At 37.0% G+C, this 21,366-nt stretch overlaps 1 protein-coding gene across 1 annotated transcript in view; it reads right to left on the reverse strand.

Annotated features, from left to right (window-relative positions):
• The window catches only part of ABCA13 (ATP binding cassette subfamily A member 13), a 183,328-nt gene that overhangs the window by 116,641 nt on the left and 45,321 nt on the right, over window positions 1-21,366 (reverse strand). The window contains exons 18-22 of the mRNA XM_054060143.1: window positions 20,785-20,949; window positions 15,377-15,554; window positions 13,134-13,273; window positions 5,310-5,423; window positions 4,408-4,498 (exon numbers count right to left, since the gene is read on the reverse strand). Of these exons, the coding sequence (XP_053916118.1) occupies window positions 4,408-4,498; window positions 5,310-5,423; window positions 13,134-13,273; window positions 15,377-15,554; window positions 20,785-20,949 (688 nt within the window). The remainder of the gene's footprint in view (window positions 1-4,407; window positions 4,499-5,309; window positions 5,424-13,133; window positions 13,274-15,376; window positions 15,555-20,784; window positions 20,950-21,366) is intronic.

Raw genomic sequence — 21,366 nt, forward strand, 5'->3', positions numbered from 1 at the left:
CAGTGTCCTCAGTTATGTTTCCCTTCAAGTTCAAAGCAGTAAAAACGTAATAAATTCTAGCAAAGCTCTAGAAAAAGACCATGTCCTAGAAGATTTAGGAGTTTTAACCTTTCCTTATCTTTCCGTAACTGCTCACACGTGAACAAGCAAGTTACTGTACTTCAAACATCACAACAGAGATCTCTCTCTTTCATCTAGTAATGTGTTGGTCAGTTCTTTACTTCTTGACACAGCAAATATTTCAAGCATTTTGTTATGCAGGGCATAAGCATTTTAGCTGAAAACCTACTTTTAAAAAGCATTTGAAAGAAAGCTTACAACTTCTCTGTTTTGACTTTGATCTTACATATGGATCCAGATGAATGTATATACCTCAACCAAATCCTCGTTTCCAAAACTGACTGAACCTTTGGAGGAATTCAGATTTTTACCCATTGATGAGTAATAGAGAAACAGTGCTGTACTTACGTTTGAGAGAAAAACTTTAAGTAAAAGGTCACAAGAAAAATAAATTGGAACGAACCAACAGTAAACAAATATAAGTCAGAAATTAGGAGAGAGTTTCTAGTTATCTGGCAGTTTCAGTGGTGGCACAGTTTTCAGTGATGATGTCAGTGTTGTTTCCAGCTTTCTATACGTACATGAAACTATTTGATTGCAATGATGGCAGCAGAAGGGGTAGCATGGAGAAAAGCTGCCTGCAATATTTTTACCCTGGCTAGGTCACATGTAGCCCTTCACAAGAATGGCTTGGCAGTGGAAAAAAAATTCACATCTAGGAGAAATCACAGATGAATGACAAGAGAAACTCAACAAGCAAGAATCTAAAATAAGAGCCTGCACCACAACTGCCTCCCATTGCCCCTTGAGAGGTTCTTAAGGACAGTGCCCAACAAGGTATTCAAATGGTCTAGCAGGCCAAAGTTTCTAAAACATTGGTTACATGCAGGAAATAATTGCAATGTGCTGAGCTGGAAACCAAGCATAGAGGAACACAGTTGCCTTGCCCACATGAAACTACCTTAGAAACTAAAAAGGGGTTTAGAAAGAAAACCACAAACTTTTCCACCCTCATTTAAATGTTTACTTTGTTCCATATGATTAAATTTGACACTGTCACCCTGTAAAACTGTTTTAGAAATTAATATCTTTGCAAAATCTTACATGATAATTTTTTAGAGCCTTTCCAACCTCTATCAACCCACTCTGAGTCCATGACACTTTCTAGCAGCAGTAGCAGGGTGAATAACATATAACTAATGATTTCTATAGCATCATAGAGAAATAAAAAAAGACACAAACACAAGCACCATGGATTTGAGTATAATTAAAAATCAGCTTAATATGAGAGTAGCTGTAATAAACCAAAAGAATATTTGCCTTAGTTGTAAGACATAATCACACAGAATATCATAGAATCATAGAATAGCTAAGGTTGGAAGGGACCTTAAAGGTCATCTAGTTCCAAGCCCCCTGCCATGGGCAGGGACATCCCACTGGATCAGGCTGCCCCAACCTCGCCTTGAGCACCTCCAGGGATGGGACATCCATAACTTCCTTTGGCAACATGTTCCAGTGTCTCAATACTCTCATGGTGATATGTGAGTTTAGAAACCTTGAGCACTGTATGGAATAGACTATGAGTGGTAAAACCAAGAACATATATGGATACAATTAAGACTTCGTTTGGATCCAAGCAATACAATTACAGGACTAAAAAGCTGTTGCAATATAGGAGTAATGAATTAAAAAAAAAACCAAAACATAAGAATGGAGCCTTACAGTAACATGATTATGTGCATGATTATAGACTAATAAAAGGAACAAAAAAAACCCACATACAAAACCAACATAAAATAAAAAGGCATAGTTATTTTTCAAAAAGCAAAACAACAAAGTGAATGTGTAAAAAGAATTGTAAACAAAATGTAATCAAATTATAAATGCAGAATAGAGCTCTGGCATTTTGGACAGTACAGTTTCACAAAGGCATAAATGGTATTGTGATCTATAGTTCATATTGATTTTCACTTTTTATATGATGTTAATTTTATTGACTGTATTCTTATAATAAGGAGGTTCTAGTTTCATATGGCATTCTACTTAAATGATTTTCTGTATTGGCAGTCCAAGACTTTTAACCAATTATAACATATTGTCAAATGCTCTTAGTTCTGTTAAAATGCTAAAACTTGAGAAACACAGGCATAGATTTCTGTGAGGATGTTGTCAGCTAACTGTAAAGATCTTGATATCTACTTAATAAAATATTTTTTGCCCATAACCTATCATATAGTTCCCCAGTGTTACTTCCAAACAAAAAGAAATCAATTTATACCTCAACTAACATATTGAGACAGCTATGTTTCCAGCAGGCCTTGTGGTTTAAGAGACTTGTTCTTTCCTGCCTCTCAGCTTTTCAACTGTGTGATTCTGTGTTTTTTTCATTTTTCAAGTGTATCGTGATCTCCCTTCACCATGAGGAGTGAGATGTGCCTGACCCAGACTAGGCAACAATTCAGTGAAAGAAGAAAATCTTCCTAAGAGATAGCAGATTCAAGTTTGTGTCTCACCTAAGGAGGATACTGAGCACAGATTCTTACATTCTAGATTGAATTCTGGACAACATTTGCCATTTTTCTTACTGAAAGTTGCACAGCTAGTCCTAACCATCAAACACAGCACTCAAAGCAATGCCAGTTCTAAATAATTCTCTCATCCTGTGTGCCAAAATAAAACCAAGAACTTCAGTTCATACCAACCATGACAGCACAAGTTGTACTACTGCCCTAAACTGAAGACTGAGAACACAATTCATCATTTACTAGCTCTCATGGATTTTGTCCCTCTCCTGCCTAGGGATTAGGTACTGAAAACCAGTAAAAGTTTTACTTTAGGTACATTTATTTATTTTAGTTCTAGACTTAAGTCTTTGACTGTAGAGCATACTTAATAACCTGTATTGTTGTAAAGTCCTTTTTTTTCCAGCAACAAGGGCAATACAGTCCCTTCTTGGAGGCACCTGAGAGGTCATTACTGTCCTCCTGCAATAAAGGATTGGAATACTTTGTTCTGACTCAATTATCCTAACACTCACTGATAAAAAACTACACAGATCTGTCCTCTTTGCCACTGTCCCCCTCTAGGAAGCATTCAGCCTCTTTTGTACATGATGTCACGCTATCTGTTACTGCATTTTATCCCACTTATCTCTCTTTCTGGTCCACAAAATCATGAACTTGTCTTAAATGACATTAAACTGTGCTTTGGTAGGGACAGTTCCTTCTGGTACATGTCAGCAACAAATTTCATTATCATGCTTCTACCCTACTGACAGCGGGACATAATGAGATTTTCAATTATCAAATTCTTATTAAATCTTTAAGTAACAAAGTTCAAGAATAACTCTCTCTTTTCTCTTCTTTAAATCCTTGTATACTCAAAATTACTCATAATAATCCCCATCTTGCCCATTTAACAGTTCCCCTTGGGATATCTATCCCGTCCCAGAGAGCATACTCTCTACTCCTGGAAGTCTGGCTGTGAGGGCTTTGTATTAATGCAGAAAGGGTGCAGCCAAGGACGACTGTGACCCAGGGGAACACTGCTGGGCAGCCCCATGCGGACATCTGAGCCAGGGCCACTCCTTTCCCATCAAATCTGCACAAAGCTCTGGTAGGCTGCAACTCCCACAACATTATAGTCTGGCTGTGGATGTGGCCGTGGACCTGGCCGTGGACCTATTGATCTGAGCCAGACCCCTTGCCTGTGGGGTGATCGTCTAGCCTTGGCTTCAGCATCACACCCATAGCCTTGCCTGGCCACCCCAGGGCTGGTCTGACCCTGACTACTCTCTGCTGAGTCCAACCACGCTGCTCCCTGACTATAACCATATTTCAGGCTTTTCTGTGGCTCAACAAGAGGACATCCAACTAATTGTCAATAAAAAGGAGAAAAGAAAAATACAGACCGCTTTTGGTTAAACACACTGTATCCAATCTTATTTTCTGTTTATTTCCATTTGAAGTATATGGATTTCCTTCACAATTTATCTCAAAAATCTACTACTATGTAAAGGAACTGTGGGTACTGGGATTACTTCTCCCTTCCCTTCTTTTAAGTATAGGTCCTCCGTTTTTAACTCTTCCATGATAGTTTGCCACTTCTAATTTATTACCAGATTTTTCAAGCCTTTCAATATTTTGAAATGCAAATTATCCAGTCACTCAGAAGAAAAAAAAAAAAAAACAATTAGAAATATTCACAACTGACTCAACAAGTAGATTTAAAGTCTGGTGCTTTAGTACCACTTAAGTAGGTTAAACATTCAATCTCTACTCAACATAGCTCTAAGTTCAAGTTAAAGTCTAACAAGCGTAATCAGTAAGTGCACTTTTATGTACATACCATATACTTGCATTTTTTTAAAGAGGTCGTCCATGTCAATATCCAAATTACTTTCTATGAAGTGCTTTATGAAATTGCTTTGCAGCGCTTCCTAAAATGAAAAGTGTTACATGTTACATCAGGTTTATTTTCACTAAAGAAATATTATATTCATATGTATATGCATCTATGTCCAATTCTATTGCCAAGATTTCCTCTGTAACACTCCAGAAGTCACTTAGCCTCTCCATATCGTCAGTCTTCCCCTTTTATCAGGTTATCTCCACACATTTCAAATAAGCAGCAGAACATACGCTCGTCATTGCTGTACATCACTGTCCTCCTTTACTGCAAATATTTTAACTGTGAGTCTGTTCTAATATCAGTGCAAGTCTGTTGGGATAGAAACCCATTTTCTTTTCCTGTAAGACTCTTGGGCCTGTATATTATCAGCACTGGAAGTACTAAAATAAAAAACTTTTAAAAACTGGCATTTAAACTTCCTTACCATTTTTGCCAAGGTTCTTTCAGTTAATCTTTCCCACAGGAGTTCTTCTATCAGTTGTACATATTGTTGGAAAAAGCAAGCAGTAAACAAGCAAGTTCCAGAAAACGTTTTTTTCCTACAATCTTATATTTGTTTTAAATAATTGTATAAAGCTTGAAGGTGTGTCTTTTTATATTTTTCTGTTTCCCCTATTGCCTGGGAATACAGGACACAGTGAGGTAACACTGCCTTTAAGTACCTTCTGCTCAGAAGTTTCTCAGTATCACGCTGTATGCTCATAACCTAAAGCTATTCTGCCTCTTTTTCAGCTCTTTTTAAATCTGAAACCAATACACAGGCAGTTTTATACATACAGAAACTCAATCTAGATCATATAACAATTCTAAAATAGGAACCTCTCCCACAGTTAACTAACCTGCAGTCTTGAGATCATGAGGACATTTCCACTGGTTTTAAAAACCTCAGACATCCTAAGCCATGCCTCGGAATAAGTCTTCAAGTTTTCCACAAAACCAAAAGTAAAATTAGCCTGTGAAAAAGAACATATGGAGACAAAAAAAAAAAAAAAAAAGTAAAACTGTCCATAGAAAATCCTAAGAATTAGGAAAAACTGGCATGCTTCATGTTTTCTGCAAGTCCTTTCCATTTCACTTTGGCAGTCAGCAGTAAGGATATCTATGTTTTCTTTTTTCTATTTAAGAAATAAAAAGTGTTTATTGCAGTCTCTGAATACCAAGCAAATCAAAGAAAATTCTTCCTGCAGCTTTTACGTTTACCACCTGAAGTATCACACAGACCTCTTTATTTCATAATGTCTCTTTCAAACAGAGTATCATAGAAGTGCTTCAGAAAGACAGAGGAAGAAATAAGGTTAGGACATATATTAAAAAAGGCGGGGGGGGGGAAGGCCTTTGCAGAACTCGTGGGTCTTTTATTCAAAGTATTTTGACAGAATATATAATAAAAGTGAAAGTTCGAATCATGATCTGGACTATAAATTCAATTGACCTATCAATCTATTTCAAAATATTCTCACAGTGGAAGTCTTGAGTACCGCAAAACATTCTCTGTCGCAGTCAAACATAAGCTACAATTTATTTCTTAAGCCACTAGCAAACAACCATCCTTTTTTTTTTTCTGTTATAAACAGATCATGAGTGTACTCAAGATTAGAAAATATTGGAGTATCTTTTTGTTTAAATTGGTGTTATCAGTCACAGAAGTGCATTTAAGAACAATCCAGCATTGTTATCATGGTAGAGATCATGACGTTTCCCAGCAAAGAGTGCCTGCGATGAGTTGTAAGCTCCAATTTGGAACCATGTTTTTTGCAGTAATTCCTGTTGAAAGCACATAATTTTTGCCATCATATTTTAAGCACCTTTTGCAAAATTCCACCTCTAACACAACATGGGAAAGCAATTTGTGGCGATTCTTTCTTCCCGTCTGTAGCACAGTAGACTCCAAAGAGACCTTTGCAGATAATTTCATTTTCCTGAAATAACTTATGCTTTGACTTCTATGAGAGTCCTTATTTCACTTTTAATGGGAGAGTGACCCTAAACATTAAACTGAAATTTGGTGTTAAATGAACTAAACAAGTCCTGTTAACAAGCAATAGAGAAACCTTACGGACTGAAATCTCAAGCTTGAATACCAAAATCATGCAACACACTGTCCAGGCATGATGGTGAAAATCTGAGGGAGACCAGAAGGGCTGCAAGGGTAGCAAACAGCCAGAAGGGAAGATTTCTATTTCCCCAGTACAGAGTAACAGGTCACACCAGAACACACGGAGATCAGATTTTCAGACATTGTTAGAAATTGTAATATCAAGCAGCTCATAAGATCTGAGCCCTATTGAGTGCTCCTTGGCTTGATTCTGAATAGCACAAAGGATTTTAATTTTTTTTTCTGAAGTCACTTTCAAAGAGCTACAGTAACCATAATGTCATGTATTCAGCCTCCTTATACAAACAATAAAAAAAAATCACTGTATCAACACAGAGTTTTGGAAAAGATGAACTTTATACAACGGAGAAGCTTATTTGAAAGACATTAAAAGCAGAAAAGGGATAAATTGTGTGTGGGAGGTAAAGAGACTATTTAAGGCAGCATAGAAGAAACTGAACAAATACATATTGCCTACCAAAAAAAGATATAAGAAAGACCTGAGAAAGGCCATATGCATGCATACACAAGCTACACAGCAGGAAGCTATTAGAAAACAGTCTTTTAAGAATTCGAAGTTATAACCAAATAGGAGAAGAAAGACTAGGAGAAAAAAGGTTTTCATTTAACATGTTCTTGCTTTCTCATTCACCACTGTAGGCCTTTGGGAAGTTCCTGTATCAGAAGGCTTCTGTATGAAAAACAGACTTTAGAGAGTCTGTCACGAAATGAAGGTAAGAGCAAAGTAAGTTAAAAATTAAAGTAAAAAAAAGTCATAGTAATTAACAAAGTGACCAGTAAGTAGTTCCCAGGGCAAGATGACTTTCACCCAAGAATTCAAGAGTGCCCAAGGATTAAATAGTTGAAGTATTCACCTTCTTGATTAAAATTTCCTTGATATCATGGGACTGGAAAATAACAAAAGCAATGCTATTAATAAAAAAGACGCTGAGGTAACCAGAGGATAACAGACTGATAATTTTGAAATCTGTACAAAGCAAATTTTAATTTTGCTATAATAATAATAATAAATTTCAATGAAGTTTAGTAGGGGAAATGTAAAATATAAATAAATATAGTCGGGAGATATAAACACAGGATTTTAAAAAAGAAGTTGGGTCAGTTGAAGCTAAAGAACAGGCAAATGAGAAAGTGGTTGTTGATGCAGAAAGTCTCACTGCAGGCACTATGAATAGCAGAGTTTATATAAGCTCTAAAAGCAAATGAAAGATTTATAGCCATGAAGTCCTGGCAAACCTGACCCTCAAGTTTTTGGAAGTTGGGACAGTATTGGAGGGGGATATCACTTTACTGATAGGTTCTTCAGTTCTTCCCTATTCAGCCTTTAAAGATTACTGTTGGAACCAGAATCTAGGGCCAGATGAATGTTTAACCTTACATGATAAAGAAATTCATGCAAGTTTGTATGCTAATGACTAGCTAGACTTTGAAGTTTAATAGAAACTATCTTCAAGTTCTCTTCTTCCTCATCAGTGAATATCCATTTAAAATACACATTCTTTCCTATACCCAAGCTGAATATTGCCTTTGATTAGAGTCTTCAATATCAACTATGGTCCTATCTGGATTGAGCATGTCTACACCTCTTTCTGATGTAAGAATAAATAAAAATGCAATTCTGAGCTTACTAAACTGCTTTTATAACGACAGCATTTAACAGGCTGACAACTCAAGTGTGCTTATGTGAAACCAAACAAATATTTAAGTTTTGAATAAGAACTTACTCAACTCATTATCAATTTTGCTAATTACACTAGATAAAAAGGCAGGACACTGAAATTAATGAATTTGCTAGATGAGTCTTATTTCTTTGATTTCTCAATTGTCACATTTAGTTATATATATATATATATATATTTCTGACTGTTCCAATTACAAAGAAATTCCACAAAGTCATCCAAATGTGATTGTCTGAATATAAGATCAAGTCTGAGAATCTTTTGAAATGAAAAATACTTTCACAAGATCAGCTCATCAGTGGCAAAACATTCAAGTGTGAAAGCAGAGATCAAAGACACCACAAGTGGTCTTTGAACTCCTGGATACCGGTTGCCACTGAACTATTTTTGCTCTCCGTTAGCACTGCAGCCTGTAACTGTTATTCTACACAGTAGGATTGTTGAATTCTCAGAAACTAAAACCAGCAACTTCACAATTTGTTGAAGAACAGTAGATAAGACACTCTTGAAAAAAATAGACCATGTGAAAAACTTACTATGCAAACATCAATGTTTTAGCTTTAATCCTCTACTTTTCCCTTCTAGCAAACGTCTACCAGGAGGTCACATAGTCTAAAATTAATTAGAACTTCTGTTCCGATTTCATTGGGAGAATTGGCTGTGTAAGTTAGAGGGCTGGCTTTCAGTAGCTGCGTACAAGATATCTGGGACAATATTTTGCATTTAAATTTTGTTTCTGTTCAGACAATGGCTGATAGGCTTTTGTAATAAAACAAAGGAAGAGAAGTGATGAAGAAACTTTCCTACTGTCTTCATAGTTACACATAAAGAGATACACATGCATAATTGCTCGTTAGATCTATAGGTTTTGGGGAAGCGTGGGGGTGCATTTATAGAGATTTCTGAATAAGCTGACGGAACTTTTGTGAGCCTGAGAATACATAATGAGAAACTGTCCTAAGAACACAAGCAAATCTTATTCTGAACTGTACTGCTCAGTCTTGATTTCACTAAAACATATACGGTAATGTATGCTGGGAGATCTACCTGTCTTACAGAGGCTTTTAAGAATAGGGGTTTGGGGTATTAATTGGCAAAATAATTTAGAAACATCTTAAGTGCATTATTCTAAATGTAACTGTAACACAGAATATAATTATGTATTCAAAACTATTTGAAATTTTCATAATTTCTTACAAGTCATTGTTTATAGAAATTCCATCTATAAGCATCAAGAGAAGTTTTATTTTTAATAGACAAAAAAAATAAAATTAAGTATACTCAACTCCAGGCAGATGGTCTGTTGCCCAAATTGAGTTATTTAACTGCAAAATGTGAAATCACTGAAACCTGGTTTCCAGTTCACAGCAGAAACTATAAAGTTACCTAGCACCACTATCTAGTATGTGGCTTTTGACTTAATTTTTTATGTTGTCTTTTAAGAGCACAAATCAGAATACCACACCTTACTCCATTTATATGGTAAACAGTTTTCATCATATTTAAAGTTACTACAGATTTTTCTATACCACTTAGAAGCAGCGAAGCTTTTTTCTGGATTTTAAATTAACATAATATTCCAAGGTAAAGAGGAGACTGAGGGGAAACCTCATCACAGTCTTCAAATTCCTCACAAAGAAAGAGAGGGGAGAAGGTGATGATATCTTCTCTCTGACAACCAGTGATAAGACTGGAGGTTATGGCAGGAAGATGTACCAGGGGAGGTTTATGTTAGATATGAGGAAAAGGTTCTTCACTCTGAGGGTGATGGAGTACTGGAACTGGCTCCCCAGGGAAGTAGTCATGGAACCAAGCCTGACAATATTCAAGAAGCATTTAGACAGTGCCCTCAGACACATGATGTGAAAGTTGGGGTTGTCCTATGCAGGGACAAGAGTTGGACTCAATGGTCCTTGTGGATCACTTTCAGCTCGGGACATTATATGATAACTCTAATGTTTATTTTAAATAAGTCATCATCCTTCTTTCAATGGAAGCATCTCAAAGGTAGTAATGAGCAAACACATCATTGTAGATAATCACGCCCAAGACAGAGCACCTACCATGCTAAAACTGCAGAGACAGTAATAATTGTCGAATAATATCAAGTCATAAGCATCAATACATACAGCAGCTCAGCTACTAGTGATCATTCATAGAATCATAGAATCACCAGGTTGGAAACGACCCATCGGATCATCGAGTCCAACCATTCCTAACACTCCCTAAACCATGTCCCTAAGCACGTTGTCCACATGTTCCTTAAACACCTCCAGGGAAGGTGACTCGACCACCTCACTGGGCAGCCTGTTCCAGTGCCCGATGACTCTTTCCATAATTTTTTTTTTTCTGATATCCAGCCTGAACCTCCCCTGGTGGAGCTTCAGGACATTCCCCCTTGTCCTGTCCCCTATCACTTGGGAGAAGAGGCCAGCTCCCTCCTCTCCACAACCTCCTTTCAGGTAGTTGGAGAGAGTAATAAGGTCTCCCCTCAGCCTCCTCTTCTCCAGGCTAAACAACCCCAGCTCTCTCAGCCACTCCTCATAAGACTTGTTCTCCAGCCCCCTCATCAGCTTTGTTGCTCTTCTCTGGACACGTTCTGGAGCCTCAACATCCTTCTTGTGGTGAGGGGCCCAGAACTGAACACAGTACTCAAGGTGCGGTCTCACCAGTGCCGAGTACAGAGGGAGAATAACCTCCCTGGACCTGCTGGTGACCTCATTTCTGATACAAGCCAAGACACCATTGGCCTTCTTGGCCACCTGGGCACACTGCTGGCTCATGTTCAGGTGGCTTACAACCAACAACCCCAGGTCCTTCTCTTCTGTGCAGCTTTCTAACCGCTCTTCCCCTAGTGTGTAGCACTGCATAGGGTTGTTGTGCCCCAAGTGCAGGACCCGGCATTTGGCCTTGTTGAACCTCATGTCATTGGCCTCAGCCCAGCGGTCCAGCCTGTTCAAGTCCCTTTGCAGAGCCTCCCTACCCTCCAGCAGATCCACACTTCCTCCCAGCTTAGTGTCATCCGCAAACTTGCTAAGGGTGCACTCAATGCCTTCCTCCAGGTCATTGATAAAGACATTGAACAGAGCTGGACCCAGTACTGAGCCCCGAGGAACCCCACTTGTAACTGGCCTCCAGCTGGAGTTAACTCCATTGACCACCACTCTCTGGGCCCGGCCATCCAACCAGTTTTCAACCCAGGAGAGTGTGCGCCTGTCCAGGCCAGAGGCTGACAGTTTCTGAAGCAAAATGCTGTGAGAAAGTGTGTCAGAGGCTTTACTGAAGTCCAAGAAGACTACATCCACAGCCTTTCCCTCATCCAGTAGTCAAGTCACTTTGTCATAGAAGGCGATCAGGTTAGTTTGGCAAGATCTGCCTTTTGTAAAATCATGTTTACTGGGCATGATCACCCGGTTCTCTTGCATGTGCTTCATGATAGCACTCAAGATTACCTGTTTCATGACTTTCCCCAGCACTGAGGTCAGACTGACAGGCCTATAGTTCCCTGGATCCTCCCTGCAACCCTTCTTGTAGATGGGCACAACATCAGCCAGCCTCCAGTCTAGTGGAACTTCCCCAGTCAGCCAAGACTGCTGGAAGATGATGGAAAGGGGTTTGGACATCCACCAGCTCCTTCAGCACTTTTGGGTGGATCCCATCCAGCCCCACAGACTTGTGGGTGTCTAACTGGGCAAGCAAGTCTCTAACCACCTCCTCTTGGATCATGGGAGCCTCATTCTGCTCCTCTAACTTCAGGGTTTGTACACAGAGGGAACAACTTTCCTTGCTATTAAAGACTGAGGCAAAGACGGCATTAAGTACCTCAGCCTTGTCCTTATCCCCTGTCACTGTCGTTCCTTCTGCATCTGAATGGATTCAGACTGGGGACTGAATATTCTCCCTTGTCCTCCTTTTCTTGTTAATGAATTTGTAGAAAGAATTTTTAATATCTTCCACAGAATTAACCAGTTTGATTTCTAGTTGGGCCTTAGCCCTCCTGATTTTTCCCCTGCATGATCTCACTTCCTCCCTGTAGTCCACCCAAGATGCCTGTCCCTTCCTCCAAAGCTCATAGACATTGTTCTTCTTTTTCATACATCTCAATATCTTCCTGCTCAACCAAGCTGGCTTTTTGCCCCACCGGCTCCTTTTCCGGAACACAGGGATGGCTTGCTCTTGAGCTGCTAGGATTTCATTTTTTAAGAGTGCCCAGCCCTCATGGGCTCCCTTGCCCTGAAGGACTATCTCCCATGGGACTGTGCCAACCAACATTCTGAACAGTCCAAAGTCTGCCCTCTGGAAGTTTAATGTGACTGTTTTGCTAATCCCCTTTTTTATCCCACCTAGAACTGATACTACTGGTGTTCAAAACATAACCAAGGAGGATGGACCCTATATTTCTTTATTTCTTTCTTTTTGATAAATGGAGCTCAGTGACTCCCTCAGAATAGGTTTTCATTCCTGTGAAGTTGCTTCCCCATCAGCTCCTTACACTACCCCATTAGAGTTCCCATCGGAAGAAAATGTTGAGGGTAAAAGCTTACATTCCTACACCTTGATACAGTATATTTGACACGACAGTTCTGCTAATGTGTTCTTTTTGATCTTTTAATACAAGGTTTAAGGGACTTTGAACAAAATTCTGCTTTTCACATTGAAGTGAAAGTATCATAACAAGTAGGATAAAAGTTAAAAGAAATAGTAAGCTTAAAGTGGAAACAAGGTGAGAACTCAAGGGGGAGGGTGGATCCAGTTTTCTAAAAGGCAATTATCCAACTGTTTCTACCTACCCTGAAAGACACGTACCTTTAAATTCAAGTGCAAAGAAAAAATCAATGAGCGGAAATAGTGTTTCTTTTGACACTCACCTTCTCTATCACCAGGTCAATCATGTTGATGTTTGAATTGTACAGTATCTTCCCGTGTAATAAAGGTTTCAGGAAAGTCCATAGCAAAGCCCCATTAGAAGACTGCAAAATCTCCTGATAAAGCTTCAAGCAAAATGGAGCTGCAAAAACAAAGACAGATTCACATTTAAGACCGACTGCAGAGGTGAGGTGGGATTATTATTAATTTTTTCAATTTAAAAAAATCTGGAGTTTTATTTTAGAATCTGCCACAGCACTATGTCAAATACCATCCAACTGCCACCAAGCAGTCACTACAGGTTCTTAAACAGAAAATGCACAATAGTGCATTTTAGAGTGGATGGATGCACGCAAAACTTCTGTCCAAAAAATTGATGCTAAGGGAATAGTCACGTTTAGAAAAAAGGACTGCCTACACATCCTCAGCTGTTCTGCAGCTCTTTATTCCTTCTTAAGAAAGAAGTAGCAATATACAACTTTCTTCACAGACTTTATTTGCATATTTTCATAAGAAACTAGCAAAAATATAGGAAAAATATTGGCATGACATCTAACTTCTTGATTTGGAATATCTAGCCAATTTACTTTTCCATTCCTTAATAAAAACAGGTTCCTACATCAGATGTAGTTATTAATGTATTAGAGTGTATGTCTTTCAGAACTAAGAACCAGGAAATAGCTTCCAAGATATCCCACTGCACTTGCACTCACATAAAGGCAATAATTTTCCTGTAAGAAATATCTAGACTTTTATGCCCAGCTCGTGTGTTTGGGGACTTTTTATGTTATTTGACTGGATTTAGAAATATCCTGCTTCCAGTGTTGTGGGGAAATATTAAATAATGTCATTAACTCCTCAAGGAAGACAAATTATTGTACATAATGCTAAACTAGGCAAAAAAAAAAAAAAATCTTTCAGAAAGTAAAAGAAACAAGCCTCAGAAACGTATCATCAAGAACACCTAGTTCTTTGTCCAAATTTTTACTTTCTTCAAGGAAACATTCATTACTAAACATAATCATTGCTAAATGACAGCAAGGAATTAAGAGGCTCCGAGCCGGCCTGTTAGAAACATCAATATGTTAAAGACACAGAAGGATTGCTAATGTGAGTTTGCTGTGATTTCCAGAAAGTCATTAGCATGTGCCTGGTACACGAAATACATACAAGTTAATCACTGTTGAGGGAGTACAAATCAAGTTTCTGTGGCCTCATGCAATTTTTTTTTTTATTTCGTCTTTCATTGCCTCATTTAGCAGTTTGTAAAATATGGGAAACTATTAATTCATTATAGGAATGTTGGAACTAATTGATGCTTTAAAAATATTTCAAGGCCCTTAGTTAAAAGGTGTCTCAGCATTCCAGAGCTGTGACAATATTTAAAAATAAAGACAGAAATTAAAAAACAAATAGTGTTTCTGGCCTAAATAGTTTTGAAAGAGATTAAGTCCTGAATAATCAATCTCTCTAATCAGCCTACTAACTCCATTCTTCAAAAGAGAAGCAGAGCTGTCTGCTTCCTGCTATCCCACACACAAGTGAAGAAGGATAAGGTAGAGCTCTGGCTCCCTCCCAAGGGTTTCAACCAAGCCAGAGCCAGTTTTGGCTGTAGAAACTGATAGATGGTAGACCCATGATTCTCAGTCACAGATGCTTCCCTAGTGGCACTTTATCACCATATTCTTCTCATTGCACAGGGTCACTGAGGCACTAACACGGATATTAACAATATTAAAATTAATCAGGATAAGTCAAATATATATTGAGGAAAGGGAGCAAAGGTGAAATTATGTAAGAGCTAAGAGATTTTTCTGAACACTTGATAAAGAGAATAGGAATATTAACGATTAAAAAACTCATTTTACCCATAAGGCTTGCATATTTTACTGCACAATAATACCACAGTATTGCTTTCACAGAAGAAAGGCATGCAGCAATAAATTCTCCATCTTCTATCTCAAAGATATTTTAATGCCAAGTGCTTTAAAAGTTGTAATAAATATGCCTCTAAGAATGAAATATTCTTATTTATTACTTGAAAAGACAGAAAACAACTGGAATTGCTTGTGTCTCATCCACAATTACCTCATAGCCATAAAAATTTTATTGATCAATTCTTCTGCTCCGGATTACAGTGTCAGTTGAGATATCAGCTGGTATAAAAACATTTATGTTTAACAGGGAAAAACTTCTCTTAACTCTGAATACATACATGTAAGTTGTGGTTAATGGTTTTTCTTACTTGAGTCTTCAGGAATGCCATATTTTGCCATATTGTCCTCCAAGAGTCCCACAGTTCTGGGCATGTTGATGAATAGGTTTGCATTGCTGAAAAATGAAGATTCTTCTTTACACATCGCCTTGATTACAGAGTCCATGGATCCAACAGCTGAACTTCTGAACTGCCCAACTTGTAAGAACTAGAACAAACAGAAATACAGATGAATCAAAGTTGCTTTTAATAGCTTCAGGGAGTAGCCCTGGTGGTCTCTCAATATTAGCATCCATAAAGGTTGACAAAATTAGACTGCTGAAACTGCTTACAAGAATGAGGTCCTGCTGTGCTCTTTTATGTTCTCCTGATCACCATTGTCATGGCTGGGGGAGTGTGGAGGGGAGGTATTGCAGTTTTAATTGCCAGGGTACTCAATGAAAGATGGTAGTGTTATGTACTGCATTAAACTCTGAAAAATGCTGCATATTTGTCAGGCAGAAAAGGAAAGAAAATATCAAGAGACTTGGACTACAGATTCCTTGATAGTAACGTCAGTTTTCACAAAGTCTACCTTTCCCCATGCAGGTTCATTTTTCAGATATCATGCTCAGTTTTAACTGGTACCTCATGGAAGGCTGTACAGGTGTGCAGTTCTTAAAGAGGATAAAACTGCAAGACAACTTGCTGCTGGAATATAACTGAAGGATGCATTGGCCCACCTGATACTCAATATTTTTGCAGACACTTTTCAAGAAAAGCATAACTAAACTATTAGACTGCATAACTGGCAAACAGAAGAAAGAGGCTGCGATATATCAATCAAACATATTTGACACAGAAATAAATCAGCATTTTGTCACTGGACATTTTTTTAAGAAGAGTCAATTTTCAAAGTAGTACAGCACTTCACATAAAGAATAAATCACAGACAGTTTAGAGAATATGCTGTTAGAAACAGTTTATCCTGATCAATGCATTTATTGAAGTGCCAGGTGCTTCTTTAGTAATCCTGGAGGAACATTAAGAAGTGTTATTTAAAACTCAGTGCTGGCTGCTCCCAGAATCTGAGTTTTTGCATACAGCTTCAGCATACAGCATAGCAAACAAATAATATCCAGATTTCCTAATACCATCATCTACAGCTCTTGAATGAATCTTTTGGCATGAACTTTACTGGGGGAATAAACTTTATGCACAATGCTGAATAAAAGTGGTTTTGAATCTTTATTAGTAACTATTTGCACTAGAAAGATAAATAAGTCTTCTTTCAGTCAAAGAGCACAAACTTTCTAATTAATTCCAATTCCAATCAAAATAATTTGATATTCAAATAATGAATATTTATGCAGTAAGCTGCCACCAACAGATTGAATCTACTTACTGTCTTTCAACAAAATATCCTCTGACTCAATAAGATATGTTTCCTAAAATTTGGTTTGATAAAGTGCAAGAAGTATATAGGATGGATGTTCACAAAAAGTTATCTTTGATCCAGTTGTTCTACTTTAAACCAAATGAAGTCTGTCATTAAGGCTAATGATTCCAAACAAGCAAAGGGTGGTACTGAAGATTAAAAAGCTCTCTGAAACTGGATTCTCAAATAGGGGCAAAAACCTAATAGCATAAGGGCTTCGGACCAAAATGTACAGCTGTATGCTTAAAAAAAGATATTATGGATAAATACAAATTCATGTGGAATAGAAATATCAGCTATTCAAAAAAGGAAACCTAAAACTCAAGCCAGATTACAACTTGCACGTAGAACTCAAATAAGTTCAGAATCACTACATTAAAAGAGAAAGAAAAACATGCAGTTTCCCTGGAAAACTACAAGGAGGTTAAACGTAATTCAAAATTTGGTGAAACTGAAGGATTAAAGGAAACAAATGTGGAGAAATAGCTATTCTTAATCCTGTGCAGAACCATAAACAAAGTCTTTATTGTACTGAAATTGACAGAATGGAGGGGGGGAAATGAAAAAAAAGGCAAAATTGCTGATTTGGTTAAATTACTTTTCATAAGCCTGTCAAATGTAGATGGCAATATTTGAATGAAAAGTAGAAAAATCATCTATACTCAAGAATAAGTGATATAATGATTAAGGAAATAATTGTTCTCTCATTGTGATGTTTAATAGGGCAAGTTATACAATAAATTTTACAGCATTGAAGACAAAATATATGTGAGTAGAATTTAATGCATTATCAAATTATCATTCCAGACCAATACAACACACTATGTGGGAAACCAAGCGCTTTCTCCTGAATAAGACATATGCTATCTCTAAAGTAGGTTAACTCTAATGACCAATTCATGCTCATCCCATAATATATTAATCAGCATTAATTCAATAACTGTCTGACAGTAAAAAGCAGTGTTAAAAAGTTATTCCAGGGGCCTTATTAGAAGGAAGGAAAACACTGCATCACAGAGAAATTGCTAGTGTTATTTCTGTGAGACTGATCTTAGATCCACTGTGACAAGATTTTTAGCCCTGAGAGAAGCAAATTGCTGAAATTAGCCTATAATTTAATACCAGAAAGTATTCCAGATGAAAAGAAGATCAGAATGTGACATGGAAAGAAACCAATTACCTAATTTAAAGTAAAATCAAGTAATTGAAACTGAAAGTAATTGAAATATAAAGATAACCAGTGCAAAACATCACTTAGCAACTAAAACCATTGATGCTGTTCTAAAATGGAGCTTACCTGTGTATACCATTGATCCTTGATCAAGTAAGAGGCAAAAATATGTGCAACTTACGAAAAAGCTAAATGCAAGATTAAGAAAGTCATTTCAGTAGGTACAGACATGAATGAGCAGAACTACAATTCCCCTCAAAACTTGTATGAATTTCTTGTCCGAAACTTTCACGCTTAGCCTTAAAACAACATGTGAAGATAACACTAGGATGTCTGAGGTAACTGAGAGCCTGCTAGAAAAAAGAACACTAAACCAAGCAAAACAAATACTAAAATAAATCTGGTTAACCGATCAAAACAGAGAAGGACTATGACTGGATTTATACAAACACGTGGGTGATACAGAAAAGTTATAAAATCTACAGAACATTTTTGATACAAGAGTAAACATACTAGCCATGGATAAACCTAAGTCAGAATTTTATACGTTCATAACACCAAGAGGCTTTTCAGTAATGGCAGTTTAACAGAGAACTTGTTGAAGTTTGTGAAGGGATTAGAGAATGAGACCACCTTTCACAACTGACAGCATTTAGTAACTCAGCAAATCCTCTCTTGCTTATTTATTCCTGAGTGACAAAGGTATTGACAATTAACTATGGAAATAAGTGATTAACTGCAAACTACTAACAAACAAGCAAAAATCATGATGTACATCAGCAGAGTTTTTCCTCAGGGACTTCACCAAATGTTGCTAAGAGTAGAATGTAGCTCTGCATTCCAATTTCTATTAATTTTTTACACAATACTTAGCATACCAATTCAACTTCACATTTTACAGATATTTTAAAGGTATTTTTTGCTTTTCATTTTGTTTTTCAGGCAAAAATCCACCCGCATATTTGACAATTACTTTATTACCGCATTCATTATATAGGTAAATATTTTTTTAAAAATCAATTCAAAATAACTTATTCAGTTAGATGCTGATGAAAGACATGATCTGTCTTACTATGTGCTGAGGCTCCACATATTTTTTACTTCAAAAAGATTCACATACTTTATTTGGTAGTTCTCTTAGATCAGTGAACTACTTCACTGCTGGCTATCATGCAAATAAAAAAGAGAAGAAAGACAGAAAGATGGACTCTTTTGGAAATTAAATAAAATATTTAAGGACAAAAGTTACTAAGCAATATTGCACTTTATTAGCACACTTATTCAGTAGCACAAGTTTGGATACTAGAAAAAAGAACCAGAAAAATTAATCAACAATTAAAGGTATTATTGGAAAGTAGAAAACCACTCAGTTAAACCTGAAAAGGAAAGGATACTTAAAAGTAAACAACTTCTATTAGTCTACAAAATGAGAAAAAGTGACAGACAGAAGAGCCCTTCAATACACCAAACGTCTGATTCCTTAAGAAAAGGAATAGACACTGATTTTTTAACCACCCACAAATTATTAGTTGACAAAAACAAATGGCAATTTCTCAAAAAAAAAAAAAAAAACCTAAGAAAATTAATATTCTGTCAGGTAAAGAGACCAAGACAGGTCAGTTGTAAAAAGGAATAAAAATTCCAAGGTTAAACCTATTCTATACTAGAGGATGCTATGAGTAGCATAGGAGCAAACATTAAAACTGTGAACAGATGGCCCTCTGCTGTTCAATTTATACCTTCGCAAGTTTTTTGAACCGGACGTTTGGAGAAGTTCTTCTATCAAATAAGCAGCTTCAGGATTTCACCCCAAAAAGAATACTTCCCTTGTTCGAAGGAAAGTCTGTGACAAACAGAACTAGTTTAAAGAAAGCGTAAAATATACAGGCATCTGATGAAAGCCACATCTGTTCTTAGGCCTGAGAGAGGCCTAAGAACAAAACTAATACGCACAGAACATTGTTTTAAGACATGTCTCCTTGTTACACAGATTAGAAGATATTGAGAAAGACTCTTAACACTCAGGAAAACACTATTTTAGGCAGCGTTTACTCTCTACTGTAGTCACAAACCTATATGCCCTTTTTACCACTGAGGGATCTTTTAGAGCTTTGCAATTTTAGAACCAGATTCAATCCTAAAGTTTCCATGCAGAACAGGAAATCCAGAAAGTAGTGCCATAGGGGACAGAAAGTCTTCCTATGGAATTGTACCCTGCTTAGAAATAAAAATCTTTTTTTCTGATTTATTCAATAGTAGATCTACAGATTTGCTAGCTGTACAGATGTGCACACAGAAAGTGCCCTTAAAGGCAGGAACAAAAGAAATGTCCTAACTCACATCTTATACTACATTTTTTTTAAAAAAAAGTCAAGCAGAATTGTCCTACAAAAAATTTGAGCGACACTAACAGAAGCCCACGGCAGACACAAGAAATGCATATGGTATATTTAAATCTTATTCTTTAGAAAGCAAAGCTATTTCATATAAAAAAAGTAACAGTATGCTCAACAGAAAAAATATAGCATTAGCAGAAAGACTATCTCCAAATCACAGAAAACACGTGATATTTTTAATTAGTAGGCTAACACCATACTAACGTGGGCTATGATCTCATAAGTTAATGAAAAAGAAAGAGATGACAGAAACAACACTTTGATAGTCTAAAAATTACTATGGTGCTTGAAAGAGACCAAAAGAATCTTCCTAGGTTCTATGGAGTTTCTTCTCTAAAAGTTACCAACTTTCTAGGGCACAATTTCTATTAGTGTTCTTCCTTACTAAGCACACATCCCTAGCAAAGCACTTCATGAAGGGACTTAAGTTTGAACACTGAAATCACACACTTACCTGCTGCAATGAGGAGGTGTCAAGCACATCAATATTTTTAATTCCTTGGAGGAACACTGGAAGGTTTTCCATAACATGGTGGGCTTTATTGACAAGAGTGCTGATACTGGTAACCACATCCAGTAGTATATTTAATACATCGCCTATCTCAGATGGGATCTTAATCTTGGAAAAGAAGGATAAATCACAGTAATAAATTCCAGTTATAAACAAATGTTAACCTTTCAATGAAACACTCATTCAGTCTTCTTCTAAAACTGAAGATAAAATGTTCCTGCAAACCATATTTAACACAATTCCTTTTAGTGTAACTCCCCAGATACTCTCAAATTCGGCTAAAAAAAAAATTCTCTTGTTATGTCAGAACCGGTCTATGACAAATCAGGGATTAAAACTGAGAGAACATGTTCACACCTACCAAACTGAAGAGACCTCCCCTGTCCAAGATAAAAATGGGATTTGCAACATCCTGCCCCCTTGACATTCAGTGTAAATGAGACCTTTCCCTATAATAGGTTCAAGTTGATCAATGCAGAAGTTTAATACTTTAAAGATAATTCATTAGTCAAATTAAACCTAACA

Source organism: Cuculus canorus, chromosome 2 (assembly GCF_017976375.1).
Source record: "Cuculus canorus isolate bCucCan1 chromosome 2, bCucCan1.pri, whole genome shotgun sequence".
In the NCBI taxonomy this organism is placed as follows: domain Eukaryota; kingdom Metazoa; phylum Chordata; class Aves; order Cuculiformes; family Cuculidae; genus Cuculus; species Cuculus canorus.